This window comes from Corapipo altera, unplaced genomic scaffold (genome assembly GCF_003945725.1).
Source record: "Corapipo altera isolate COAL_440 unplaced genomic scaffold, ASM394572v1 48b, whole genome shotgun sequence".
NCBI lineage: Eukaryota > Metazoa > Chordata > Aves > Passeriformes > Pipridae > Corapipo > Corapipo altera.
In genome coordinates, this window is record NW_020884884.1 from 4112346 (window position 1) to 4127278 (window position 14933).

The 14933-nt window shown below is 39.8% G+C and overlaps 1 protein-coding gene across 1 annotated transcript in view; it reads left to right on the forward strand.

Annotated features, from left to right (window-relative positions):
- PTPN14 (protein tyrosine phosphatase, non-receptor type 14) overlaps positions 1 to 13806 on the forward strand; it is a 110938-nt gene extending 97132 nt beyond the window's left edge. The window contains exons 16-19 of the mRNA XM_027641365.1: positions 3237 to 3365; positions 4322 to 4556; positions 6515 to 6678; positions 10695 to 13806. Of these exons, the coding sequence (XP_027497166.1) occupies positions 3237 to 3365; positions 4322 to 4556; positions 6515 to 6678; positions 10695 to 10823 (657 nt within the window). The 3' untranslated portion in view covers positions 10824 to 13806. The remainder of the gene's footprint in view (positions 1 to 3236; positions 3366 to 4321; positions 4557 to 6514; positions 6679 to 10694) is intronic.
- The last annotated feature ends 1127 nt before the right edge of the window (positions 13807 to 14933 follow it).

Consider the following 14933-nt stretch of genomic DNA (forward strand, 5'->3'; position numbering starts at 1 on the left):
AAGGCATATCATTATGAGTAATGCATATTCATATAGATACTGAAATTATGTATACAAAAAACTTATTCATTCCTTTTATGCTGAGAGTTGACTAATTTTAAAAGAAATCTTTTCAAGTATGCATTGACCTTACTAATAAGTTCCCTGTATCTCTGACTGGAAACTGCATTGAACTTCCATGTTTCAAATTATGTTTTTAACCAGAAATTTCAGATTTCATGTTAATTCAATGTAGAAATACGTTAAGGTATGATCTGACTGTTACTTGCAAACATGGCCAGTTTTAACAGTGAGCTATGCTGCAGTGACTGCAGATGCTTGTTTTCTCTTAAGCTTCCAGCACTATTTGCAAAGTCCTCTGCTGGTTTTTACTGTACCATGAGAGAAGTAACAGCAGTCCTCTGCCTCACATGAAAGATTCTCATGTTGTTAAAGAGGGTTGTCTGCTTTTTCTCATTGTCAAAATTCAAATTAAAAAGAAATAATTCAAAAATAATGAATAAAACATCCTGTTAAATTAATATTTTCCTTGAGTAAAAGCCTTTTAAAAGTTCCAAGAGACTTGCTGGCCTTGGTTGTGATTTACAGTATTAAATCCTGGTGATACAAAACAATTTCTGAACCAGGATCCTAGCAGTTTATCACTTTTCTGCATAGCCTGGTAGGTAGCAGATACCGAGTTTTTGCATAATCAGATGTTGCTATGATGGTGGATTTCTGAGGCCAGAATTTTTCACCTACTTTATAAGAGGCCAAAAAAAAAAGGATTCGTTAATTATGCCCACAAAGCAGTACTAGCCAGAAAAGAGTTTTCCCTGGCTAGTTTTGAGTCCACATTTTACTTGATGTGTTGGACACACACATATCTCACATCCATAGAGCACCCAGAAACAGGCAGTGATGTTCTGATGCCTGATAGAGGGCCCTGGCAGTATTTCCCTCTTGCACTCGTAGCGGCGCAAGCAGAAGCCAAGCAGATGTGCTTTTGCTTAGAAGGTGAAATCACATCTGTGAAATTTACCTCAGTAGCACAGTGTGTGTCTGTGTTTTCAGCCCAATATTTAATTTTTAATTTCCTGCAGTTAGGGCATTAGAATGCAGTAAGCATTCCAGGCATCCCATTCCCTTCAGACTATTTATGGTCCTTTCATACCATGTGCCAGGAGGCTGGATATTTGGACCAAAAGTCAGTAGACAAAGCAAATTCCTCTATCATCCTGATAAGATCCATGCTCCCACTACCTCAGTCTGTGAGCCCCACAGTTTTACAATAATTCTGTGCTTATTTACCATTGATCATTGCTGTTAAAATATGAAGATCATCGTCTATACTAAAGAGAAAAAATGCAATTAAATTTGTGGATTAAGCAAAAAAATTCTTAAGAGCACTTCATCTGACTGTTTGGTCGTGCCAGTATTAACTTAAAAAGCTCAGTAATGCTATGCCAGCACTCATGACTGCAGATGAGCAAGCACAAGGCCATGAGTCCAAGTGCAAGATGCTGCTTAGTGCTGGGCAGTTTATATTCACTCCCATCTAGTACAAGAACTTGAGGAGTCTACCTGCGTTGGTCTTGCAGCTTTTAACCATCATTCAAAAAAAACCCCACAAACCTGCACAGTATGAAATAAGAAAAGGAGCTGATGTACAGAGTCAAACAGTTTTCAATGAAGTGAAAAACTTATCATACAGAAACTGTTAGTTACCGGTGTAAAACCCCAAGCATCTCAACTTAATGAACAGTTGTTTCACTAACAAATAAACTGATTCTATTTCTGAAAATGTATTCAAAGACTTGTACCTCAAACACATTATATGGTTCAACCTGTCAGAGTTATTGATTTTTCCTTGTAGCACTGTCCACCAGTACCTTGATATTTATGGACATGTCAGCATTTCAGTTGTAAATCTTCTCTGGGATTTATAACTTTACAAGAAGTGGCTCTGGGCTAATACACAGAAGGAAAAATATTTCAACTTTCCAAAACAATTAGTCCATCTGGTTTTGCTGCTAAGCATATTTTTTAAATGATATGTAGTAGCTCTGAAAGCACTTTGGCTTTTTACCTAAAATATTAAAAAAATTTTTATAAACCTTTCCTGGTGTATAGTAAACTATGTCATAAAATTATAATTTTTTATACACAAATGATTTTTTTTTTTAACTGCACAAGTATAACTTTCTGCCTCCGTCAATTAAATGAAGTAGTGTTTTACACTGGCTAACTCCAAGGTGTCTGTGTAGGGCACTATATGATTTATAGTGTGTAAATCTGTGTGTTAGTGCTTTAAAAAGAATTTCATTACTCACCTCTTGCAATACACAAATATTTCTGTAAGATGTGATTGGTAAACCAGTTATGTATTGGGAAATAGATTTGCATGACTACAGCTTTAGATAATTTTAAATTTCTCATGGTATTTGAAAGCCATTTAATGCACTGGATTTACCGTATGGTCATTTGCAGCTTCTGAACAGAAAAACCCAAGGTAAATGAGGAAGAGTAACTTGAAATGGAGCCTGTCTTGATCTCATCTATGGCTGGCAACAGGCCTGTTGAGCTCTGTTATGTACAAAGTGTGGGCATAGCTGCATACTCTAGGAACAGCTTGGCTGCATCTTCAACAGTGATCAGTGTAGTAAGAGTCTGTTTAATAAATTACTTTTGGTCTGAGTGGAAAATAATCGAGGGAGGTCCTAAACAACAGGCCTTTAGCTCATCATGCACAATGTCATTTGCATTCTGCGCTACCATGTGTTAATTTGCAAGCAGTGCAATGCCTTTTTAATGCACATATGCACTTCCTCTGGTCCTCAGCTTTTCTTTCATCTTGGGTCTGTCACCAAGGCCAGGGATGTGAGTCAGTTGCTTGTTTGTACTTAAGACATATCAGAAACAGGATCTCAAAAAAAAATTTTTTTTACTGGTTTGGTTGGTTGGTTGGTTGGGTTTTTTTGTGTGTATGATCCAGATAGAATGGCAGGAAAGATAGATGGCATTTAGGTCAAAACTTTATGTTTATGGGCATCAAGGCAGGATGTGGAAGCACCGAAGATTATGTTTTGTCAGATTTGATTTAATCAAAAGTATGATTTTTGTTGAAAATTTTGAACAAAAGCAGAACAAAGAAGTAAAGATTTCATTATAGTCTCTTTTGTTTAAAAGGTGGTTCTGGCACAGGTGCTGCTGAGAATTTGGGCACTGACTGGTTCGGCTTTTTTCCTTTCTCCCAGGTTACTGTAGGTGGAGAGGAATGGCACTACATTGCTACCCAAGGACCTCTGCCACACACATGCCATGACTTCTGGCAGATGGTGTGGGAACAGGGAGTGAATGTTATAGCCATGGTCACAGCTGAAGAGGTACGTGAAATCACAGCATACAGTTCTTCCTGATGTGAGCAAATCTCCTGTTATCATTGCTTCCCACTCCAGTAACCTGTTTTTTCTCTCAACATCCTTTTTTCCTATAACTCTGTTTGAACATATGCCTGTACTTCTCTCATACTATACTTTGTAGCATTCTGATACTCAGTTTGGCAAGTACTAAAGCAAACAAGCAGAAACCCCCCTTGCCCCTGCTTTGGCCAAGCCAAACAAAGATGTTTCCACTGGAATGTGAGAGCACTGAACTGCTCTTGGTTAAAATGACACAGTTCCACACCGTCCAAGGCCAGTTCTGCATACTGTCACTCTTATCAGCTGAAAAGAGACCAAAAGCTGTTGTTTCCATAGAAGTGTCCATGTAAAAAAACCCCAAAACCACACAACAAAAACAAACAAAAAAAACCCCCCACAACTTTTTTATTCTAATGCCAAACAAAACAGTTATTTCTACTGTAATCCAAGAACTATGTGATATGTTATAAAAACTGACACACGTTGTTAACTAACACAGCTTTCAGCTTTATGCCTGGTTGTTTTCAGCAAACACAGGGAGTAGCAGAGCACATCAAGTCACTGTCCAGTTCCCAAGGCTGATCAAGAGCAGATACCTAGAAGCTGCTGGAGAGAATCTCCCTTCATTTAAAGGAGAGGCTTCCCCAGGGGGGAAATATTTACCAAGGTTTTGCAGGCAGTAGCTGTCTTTTGCCACAAGACAAGAGGTTGTTCTTCAAAGCAGTTTTATACTTTCAAATATTACATGGCTGAGAGGTTTAAGTGTTAATGGATATTTTTCTTTACTTTGTGGGATGCTCCTTGCTCTTCCAGTAATTTGAAATAAGAATATTTGGCTTATCTTCAGTTTTATGTCCTCTGTTTACAAAGAATTATAATTGCAGGAACTAATGGCTTTTTTGTTTTGTTTTGTTTTTAAGGAGGGAGGAAGAAGTAAGAGCCATCGTTATTGGCCTAAACTGGGCTCTAAGCACAGCTCAGCCACTTATGGGAAGTTCAAGGTGACAACAAAGTTCCGCACAGACTCTGGCTGCTTTGCAACTACTGGTCTGAAGGTCAAGCATCTTCTCTCTGGACAAGAGAGGACAGTGTGGCATTTGCAGTATACTGACTGGCCAGATCATGGGTGTCCAGAAGAAGTCCAAGGCTTTTTATGTAAGATTTCTTTGTCTTGCATGATAAAATACATCAAGGAGAAGGTTTCTCACACTGAATTCAATCCGCTGAACCCATTTACACCTGGGATTGATATTAAATGGTTATTGCTGTGGCATATAAAGGCCTCAACTAGATTGTACTTTGCTGAAATTTGGAGAAAAAAAAAGTGGGATTCAAGAGGTAGCAGCTAAGGTGATTAACAGGAGGAATAATTCAAGGCAGCGGCAATGCCAAAGACTCAGGAAATTTTAAATAATAGGATACCTCTGCTGGCTGATCTGTCAGTGTAAGTTATCACCACTTCCCAGACACTTAATGAGTGTAGGAGGTATAGGCTGCACACAAATGTGATTAGAGAGGTCTAGGTGAGAGAGGATCAGATTTTAGTGAAATATGGTGCAGTTCCTCCAGTTTTTCTTGCTGCAAAATAGCAGAGGCCTCTGACACACATGCATTAGGTTTGAACTTGATACCACTTTTCTAACCACATGTGATGCTCAAGGGCCTTCCCAATAACTTATGGTTCTAGTTCATGCATTTCTGAAAATACAGCCATTATATTCATCTGTAATGTGTGAATAACACTCCCCACTTCTTAATAAGTAATGCATATTTCCATATTAAGTAATAGGAATTCAACCATTATTTAACTAAAGTGACATATCTGGCACTATGGCAGAGAATCATTAAATTAAATTAATACATATTTCTTTAAATTAACATTGAAGGAGCCTGTACGTGGTGTACTGACATGTTGATGATGCCTGCCCTCTTAGTTCCTGAAAGTTTTGCAGCTGCAGTGTAGCTCTGTGGCAGCTAAGTCCCCTCTCAGGAAGGTCCTTTAGTTCTACTTCAGTCTTGACACAGCTACATTCCTTTAGTGGTCCATTCTCCTTTGCATGGTACAAGCTTGATGTAAATAGTGTGTCCTTTTCCCAGTTCTGTCACCAGGGCAAAAAAAATAAAAAATGACATTTCAGCTTCAGCAGAGGAGTGCCAAGGGGTCTATCTTTAAGGAAAAGCTATTGCCCAATTCCTAGTTTGTTCTGTACTTTGTTTCTCTTACCAACTCTTGTAGCTGTGGTTGAGCATGGCAGTCAGTAATTGGAACCTGATTGTCCTCATTTCCTCTCTCCCATTACTTGCCACCACTTACAGTCCGTTTTCACTGTGCATTAAAATTCAGCTTTTCTGATGTTGGTAGGCCTCTAGCTGCATCCTGCCAGTGGTGAAAGGACAGCTAAGGCTGTAGTGCCATGACATCAAGAGTCAGTGCAGGAGAGTTCACCTCAGGTCTCACTTCCCACTCTGACTGCTGAGAAGCTAAGTAAGCTTCCAGTACTTAAGGTTCTCGGTGCAGTTTGACAGTAGAATGTGTTGTGTTGAACAAGGCTAGGACAGCCACACAGTGTAACTGTTCTAGAAATGGCTTCAGGGAAAACTAAGGCAGTGATCTCCCAGAAAAGCTCATAACTACTGAGTAACAAACCCTGAGCAGGTGGGTGAGATTCCATCTCAGTCTAGAAAGGAGAAGGAAGGGAGAAAACAGGGCAGATGGATGCTTGTTTCCCATCTGATGCTGGCTTTGACAGGCAGCAGTTTCGATAGGACTTAGCTGTTGTTTTGATCCCAGCCTGTTAATAGCAGGAATTGCTGTAAGTAATGTTTAGAATCATCTGCTTAGGGGACCTGGAGATTTGCAAGGGGGAAAACGGAATTTAATTTTTTAAAAGAACTATTTAATTTAAAGGAGCAGACTCCCAAGTAATAATTGACACCCAGCTGGTACTTGCTGGATGCAGTGCTGGCCAAAATAATTAGTATGTTGTAAAAAATGTAAATTATTGCCACTTAGCTAAAGAATGACTTTTCCACATTCTTTCACCCTTTCCCCCTGTCGAATTTTACGTTTAGACATATAGATGTTGCAACCTGGCCTGCATTTTACCTTGCAGCTTACTTGGAGGAGATACAGTCGGTGCGTCGCCACACCAACAGCGTGCTGGACAGCAGCAACACCTGCAACCCTCCCATTGTGGTTCACTGCAGCGCAGGGGTAGGAAGGACTGGAGTAGTTATCCTAACAGAACTGATGATTGGGTGCTTGGAGCATAATGAAGTAAGTCAGCTTCTTTTGCAGGACAAACCCCTGACCTGAACTCGTTCCTTGACTAACTAGCTACATTTCTGAGGTTAAAATTAAAAGGCATTGAAGTGCTTTCTTTTTCTGCTACCTTTGTGAGCAATGTGAGAGCCTTAAATTTCCCACAGAAGGTTACTTGTTGTAGTTTTCTGTTTAGTTGATATTATGCATTTTTTTATTAGGATTATTTTAATGCATTCAAAATTAGGGTTTTCTTCTCTCTTTTAAGAATTTAGTCTAATTTATACCTCTATTTAATTAAAAGTCTAGAGACAGCATGTTTACAAGGAGTACCTGAAAGAGGCTAGAGAATAATGTCCTTGCTCTTTTAACTAAAGTTTTCTGCTCTCTAAATTTGCTCCTTAGACTTCTTCCTCTTTCTCATATGGACCTTAATCTCACCTGGAATGAAACTTAACTGTGTTTTAAGAATAAGGTGTGTATGTATTCCAGTGAGGAATAGGGCTTTATGATTTGCAGACAATATGATGAGTAATAGAGTCTGGAGTTAAGAATAAGATCACCAGTAGAGTAACCGTGTGTGGCAACTTGCTTTTCATTTGTGTCACTGAGAAACTGTGACAGGAAGAACATCACAACTAACAACGTGACTCTCAGTTTTCATGACAGCTATGGAAACCAGGGATTTCTCTTGCCAAAGAAAATGCTCTATGCGAGGGCATTTGTAGAGATAGGAATGCAGCAAGAGTAACAAATAGACATATGTCATCTACCTCTCCCAGTAATCAGCCACTGGATGAGTTCAGGGAAGACTGAAGGCTCCAGCAGCTCATCACTCTGTAGTTACAAGATGGCTAGAGATCTTGGGCTCAGGTCAGCTGACAGACAAGCCTCCTCCAACTCTGCTTGGGCGTCACTAGAGGTGACGCTGTCCTGTAGACCGATGTCACAACTGACACTTTTTTTCCTTTGCTTTTTATTTGCGGGGGAGGTAGGAGGGTGAGGAAAGAAAAGAAGGAGGTGGCCTGGACAAGAAAGGGTCCACAGGTATGCGTTTTGAGAACCCAGCAGCCTTCCTGTGCTTGACTGCTGCTCAGAAGCTGCTCCTGTGCGGGGCGATGGCTCCGACTCTTGAGCCTGCTTGACCTTCCTTATGCACTGGCACCTGGAAGTGACTGCTTCTGTTGTGCACACAGTAGCCATGAAATTTCTGCATGCCAGAGGAAAGCTGGAGAGTTTGAAGAGCTGTCCCTGAATTGCTTGTGACCATCAGTGTAGCTGTGTCTACTTTGTATCAACCTCTGTATGTGCATGGAAACAAACATTAAGGGTTGCGTAACACTGTCTGCCACGTCGGTTTGTCTGTGGTTTACAGAAGTCACCCATTTGGAAAAGAGTAGCTGAGTAGCAAATGAAGATAAAGGCAGTACCTCAACATCTAAGCATGGGGATGAGCCTTGACATCATTCATAAGAATTTTCATTGACTTCTCTAGGACCTGATGGTAGTGCTCAATAAGGATTTCTCTGATGTCCCTTAATTAAAGGATTCTTTTGTCTTGATTAATAATGAAAATCATCATTAATATGAAATAAAATTTTCCTTAAGGGCTTCGTTGCTCTAGATTGTACTAAGTTAATCTTTTTGGTTTGTTAAAACCTAATTGAAAAAAAAAGATTAAAAATCATAACAGTATGCTTTTGGTTTGTCACAGATACTCCATTCTGCACAGAGATGGTTCCTTTTCACTTGTTTATTTTGTAATAGTATTAATTGGGGGGTTTCTCCTGAAATAAAATTACTTATCACTTAAAATGTTTTAGTCTTAGGAATTGGTTGATTTCCTTAGAAGTGTCCTAGTAAGTAGAAGTATCAACATTTTTGCAATGAAGGAAAATGAGGAAGGAATCTGGCAATCTTCACACAGACCATCTTGGAAAGTCTGCAGTAGTGCTGGAACAAAAACCAGAACCCTTGAGTCTGAGGTTTCAGGTTTGGGCAAAAAGCCGTGTCTAATCAAAATCTATACAACTTCAGTCACTGTGGATTCTGGGCAATGGCTGGTTGAGTCTAAAGCTGTGTATCTCATTGCAGGGATAGCATTTCGGTCACTGCTGCATAGCAAGTAAATGTCACATCATTACATCCTTGCTGCTGTAGACATGTAGTAGAGGAAAGTAATTGAGATCGTGCTCTATCAACTTTTAGTTCAGACTTGGCACTGGGACATTAACTCATGATTGCAACTCCAGCATGTTTTCAAAGAGGAGGTCTTTTAGTTTGGGAGTTTTAGAAATGAGTGGCATTTTCGTTCTGTTTACAAGTGCCAGCTTAGCAAAGCATTATGTGCCCTTTTTTTTTTTTTTGACATGTGCCTCGTAATGAAGGTGAGTTTAAGGGACTCCTTACCTGGAGTCAAATGCTAAGTTGGCTATAAATAGTGAGGTTTAATAGACAGGATGGGGTTTTCTTTCATTTCTGAGAAGGTGAAGTCATCTCCATTTTGAGGAGGTGCACAGATCACTGTGTGTCCACTAAAAATCAATGAGCTGTCATGCACCAGACTGCCAAGAGAGAAACATGGTGTGCAGGTCAAAACTGGCCTGCATTTTTGTTGCAGTTTTTCAGGTGAGATCAAGTTCCACATGACTCTGCTTAGCAAGGACCGTGTGGCTTTTGCAAGCATCTGAGTCCACAGGGAGGCTTTCTCCAAGTTAGCCAAGTTAACTGGAAAGAGCTTACATTTTTCTTTGGACCCGTTTGATAATAATATGGCATTACTCATCACAAATTTTTATACTTGTTGACTCTCTAGAGATGTCCTTTTATGTCCTTTCTAGAGATGTGGCAGAATATTTGGCCTTGTTTTCAGAAACTGATAGCCTATGAGTTAAGACTTGTTTACATGGAATGGACTTACCTTCTGGGTCTTATATATATGGACAGAAATGGATATGCAGCGTGACTTTTATTTTAAACTTTCCAGGAAACTTCCCATGTGTCTGGAAGCAGATTCCATGCTCAGTTGGGCCTCCAAGGGTTAGCAGCAATCTTACTCAAACTTTCTAAGTTCCTTTTTGTGTTTCTGTAATGGCAAACGGGCATTACAAAGTGCAGCTTATGTTGTCTGATACAGTAGCTGTTCTTCAGTTTTGTATCTTGAACTGCTTAAGAGCTTCCTCAAAAACAGCATGAATTTTAGTGCTTACATTTACTGCTGCCATAGAAAATTTGTATCCCTCATCTTGGGTCATATTACACGCTGTTTGAATTTGAGTCTGGCAGGCTGAGCTTCATGGCTCAATGAATTCTGAATAGCTGCTCGTGTACCTGTTGTAACAGATAAAACACAATAGCATCACAGGTTTTTTGTTCCTTAAATGCCAGAGATCCAATGATAGCACCTAATGAAATTTGCAGTGATTTTTAATGCTTTACCTCATGGGCCTCTGTTTCACACAACTCATTTGGTTTTGAGTTCAGACCATTATAGGGTGCCTGTGCCCCTGTGTGCTCAATGGGGTTAGGGATGTACTTTCATAGTGAATCTCCTTATCCGTGCCTAATTACTGTACTTTAGTTCCTGCTGCAGAGCATTTTTCAGGGCAGACTAGTGAATTTTGTTTGGATGAAACCAAACGGGAAGAAGAAGCCTTCTTGGAGAACACCTAACGTCCCAGCTGCTAGTGGATGTTCAGTAGATGGCAACAAACTGCTGCTGGCCTAAAGTCTGCAGAACATGTATTGTGGATACTGGGTCCTTGTTTCACTTTACAGAGTTATTTCTCCTGGAGTATTATTTGCTAACGTAGACTGGGCTGTGGAAGGTCAGATGTTGGAGTTTTTGGATCTTTTGGTGACAATGAGTTCCCTTCTCTCTTAGTGAAAGGATCAGTATATTTGCCTGCACTTTTGTCCAAGGAACCTTTGTTCTTATGACCCTGATGCCTCTTTGCCATTTGAAAAATCTCAGTAATTGTTTGATTTAATGAACTTACATCCTTATTCTTTTTTTTCCCATTTGCTTACAGAAAATGGATGTTCCTGTGATGCTGAGGCACCTGCGGGAGCAGAGAGTGTTTATGATCCAGACCATAGCCCAATACAAATTTGTTTATCAAGTGCTCATACAATTCCTGCAAAACTCTAGACTTATTTAATCTTTTCAAACATCCCAGACCCAGCTTTGTGGATCTGACTGAACCTTACTGATGTGCAAGGAGAACTGCCTTGACAACACTGTGTGCATATATTGCACTTTTTAAAGTTGTCTTGAAAGTAAGGAATTATTGTTCTTTACTAGTCTCCCGTGGATTATTTTATACAAGATATAATTTATTTTTCTTGGAATAAGTTTTGAATTACTCGTAAATCTTATAGTGACCTTCAAAGTGAACCACATTTGACATGACTGGTCTGCATTGTAACATGCCCATAAAGGAGAGCAATCCTTTGTAAAGGTAGTTTACTAGCTTTTATTTTGCTACACAGCTTCTGAAATGAACAGTTATTTGGCACTGGGCTTTTTCTCACGTGAGGACGTTCTGGACAGAGGTACGTGGCTTCCATGGTAAAAACAAGACCTGCTGGATGTCAGCTACAGCTCTGTGTGAGTGGAAGCTGAGGGTACACAGCACTGAGACCTGAACTTCTGCACATGCAGGCGGGCACATTACAGAGGGCTCAAACACAGGACATTGTGAGGACAGAGAATTTTAGGTGCTAAACTGTTCAAATCCCACAAGAATTACACTTTGAAAAAATCAATATTGGATCTTTTAAACAAGGCCTTTGCTGCTATGTGCAGCCCTTGAAGGGATTCATAAGAAGCAGTGTAGGGTGAAGTGCAGTGACCCACAACAGGCTGAAGTCAGTGAGTGAGTTTTTTCAGTAATTGTGGTGGACTGAGAGTTGAACAGCATAGGATTTTCAACCAAATGAATCTGAAAAAAATTAAATCAAGCACCTTCTCATGGATTACACTGAAATTATTATTGCCTTGAGGCTCACCTCCTGTAGAAAAGGAATCTCATTTAAATTAGGCATCTCTGGTTGCCTTAGTTTTCATGTGTGAACTATCATCTGATGGCTAGAGAAGGGATCAGGCTGGAGAGGAGCCTGGGATGTCTCTGGTCCCAGCCCTGTTCACCTTACTGCTAACTTTAAACTTGGATAGGCTTGCCCAGGGTCACATCCAGTTTCAGAATTTTCAAGGGTGAAGATTTCATAGCCTCTCAGGGCATGTGATGCAATGCAGTTACTCTGTCATGGTGAAATTACCTTTCTTGGTATCCCTTTCCCAGATACTTTTAAATGTTTTAGTCCTCTTGTTGCTTTTCTGTTACACCCCCAGCTCCAAACCCTGGTCAGTGTACAAGATCTAAGCCTACAAGCACTCTGAATTTCAGCACTAAAGGGACTAAAATCAGTGGGAGCTTAAGCTCAGGTTCTGTACTAGAATGTTTCTTAAATTGCTTAAAACTGCACTGTGTTGGTTTGGATCTCTGCAATACAAGCCTAACAAGGTGACGAGGATTCCAGTGAAGATTTCTAGCTACCAATAAATGGAAATGAGTTATTTTTCTGTAATACCTTGACCATGTTCTTTTTAGGGATCAGTTGAGGTTTTAGTTAGCTTCAGTTTTCCTCTTAATTTCTTCTGCCACTGCCAACGTATCTCGTTAAATTAGCAGCAACCATTTAAAGTCTTTTCAGCAGCATCTGCATGATAATTGCACAGAGATGCTTTATATCTGGGAAAAAAGCCAAGGAATAAACCTTGAAGCAAAGTGTATTAAATTAGTTATCTCGTTATAACTTTTTGAATAATTTCCTAATGATGAATTAAGTTTGAACTCAGAGCTGTCAAGTCCCATTGCTCCACTTGGATATGAGAAGCAGAAAATCAGGAGGGAAAAGAATCTGTTCCTCTGTCTTATTATTCAGCTGCTCTTGGCTGAAATGTGTACTTCTGCTTCTACAGTGAGCACAGGAAAGTTACTGCATAAGAGAGTATGAAGAGCTGTGTTTGAAGGGAAGAAAATTAAGTAAATGTTTTTAATGCAAAGATGCATCATAGTTGTCTTAGAAAAATATTAATTAGAAAAAGGCACCAAAAATCCTTTCCAAATTAATTCAGTGCCTATTAATGAGCCAAATAAATGGCCATGTAGTAAACAGTCATTTCTAATTAATTCGTAATGTGGCTGGTACGGTAGATAGAAGTCAATGTGACTCACTTTTTCCCTTTCATTGTCAAAGAATGGTAATTTTAAACTTTTCCTTTCATCTGACTTCAGTGTATTTTTCCCTGCTAGATTTTTATCTTGACTAGATCTGCTAATATCATAAGTGAATTGGGCTGGTGCATGTCTTCAGAGGTTCCTTTCCACCCCAGCTTGCAACTGACCCTGAGCATGCTGATGTTTTATGGTTCAAATGTGACACAGTTCCGTAAGGGAAGAACTGAACCTTCTGACTTTGAACCTGCTGAAGTTTTATCAGGCCGAAATTGCTTGGGCAGTATTTCCTAACCTTTAGGGAGTGACAGGAAAATGCATTTTGCATCCAATTTTGTTAGTCACAGCAGGAATGAACGCATGAGACTTAAAGCAACAGTGCTGTTTTGTTTCTGTCCCACAGACTTTTAACAGCACAGTCCTTAAGGAGAAAAGGACAGTTTGGAGTTGCTGTATGTTGTGTTGCTTGTTTTTTTTAACATCAGAGCATGACACTGTTTGAAACCAGTTTCATCCATGGAGTAAAGTCTGGACTGAAAATCTCACAAAGATGCTTCAATGAATGGAACTGCACCTAACAAGTTTAACATAAGCTGTCTTCTCCCAGGGCACCCACATTGCAGTATGGCATGTTTAGCCTATGTTCCCTCATGCTTTCTGAGACAGAACTTGCAGTGGATGAGTAAGTCTGGCTTGGGAATCCATTGTGTCTCTTTTCCTTTTTTATGTACTCTTCATGTGTATTTAACACGCTTTGCTTTTTTTCTTTAAATTGTTACCAAAGATAGTATTGAGGTGCTGGCATCAATTTTTTGGTTAAGGTCCAACATTTCATGCCTACCATTGTTCAGTCAGGGATGGGAGAGATGACAGCTGAGTTTGGACACTGCTCAGTGCTGTGAGTATCCTGTTTCTGTCCTCCATTGGACACGCTTGTGGATGGTGGACGTTAACTGCTGAGGTCCTACTTGTTCTAGATCCTACAAAGGCCTGTTTTGGCACCTCTTGTCCTTGACTACCTGAGAAAAGATGAAGCTTGTTCCCACAAAAATTTTCCTTTATAGTTATACAGAAACCCTAAATGCTCAGCCTCATCAGAAATACCTTTTCCCCAAATGAATTCCATCTGGCAGGAGACACATCTGTGAGAACTTAATTCAACCTGTTGCTAACAGTCCTTGAAATATACTGAAGGACATTTCTGTTCCACTTATGTAAATCAGCTGCCTCAGCTACAAATATTATTAAATATTTGCATGATTTCAAAAGTTGTTTTCTTTTTAAATTACTTCCACGTAAACAAACAGAAATGCAAATGGCAAAACACAGACACTCATTCTCTTCCAACTTAAGTGCTTCAATAGTTATGCTCATTGTAAGCCACAACATTATTTTTTTGATCCAACACCTGCTTTGTCTGTGTAGTCCACAAGCAACTCTGAAATAAATGCTGATGGAAATCTTGTACTTGGATATAGTAAAAATCTATAGGAAAAATTCAGCAGCCTCTGATGATGCTGCATTCTCAACAGCTGACTTCCCACCAGTCTCCTGGGAGGAGATGATGACTGAATTAGCTGTTGTCAGCCTTGCTAGCAGTTTATCTGCAGCTCTCATGCATCACTGAGGGAGGTCTGAGTCAAATCTTGCTGTTTGTCTTTGTGGGAAAAAAACCACTAGGGGAGCACCTACTGCAGGAAATAAAGGCTGCATCATATTGCAGGAGCAAATACCTCAACTGACTGTGAAAGGAGGGACTGCATGAAAACAGCATTTGACCGCTCTTCTATAAAAATGAATATAAATCTGCTGATGCATACTTAAAGTCATAAGGAGTTTGGGGATGGGTTTTTATGCCAGTAAGAGAGAGGCTGCAAGTCCAGAACCCCAAAGGCAATTGTCCCCAGCTTGCTCTTAGCCTTCTAGAGAGGTTTGCTTGTAGAATCTGGTGCTATGGGAACTACAGATGCCATATGAGTCTTTAGAGAGGAGGACACTATACATGCAGCTGTTTGCAGGGATTGTGATTTG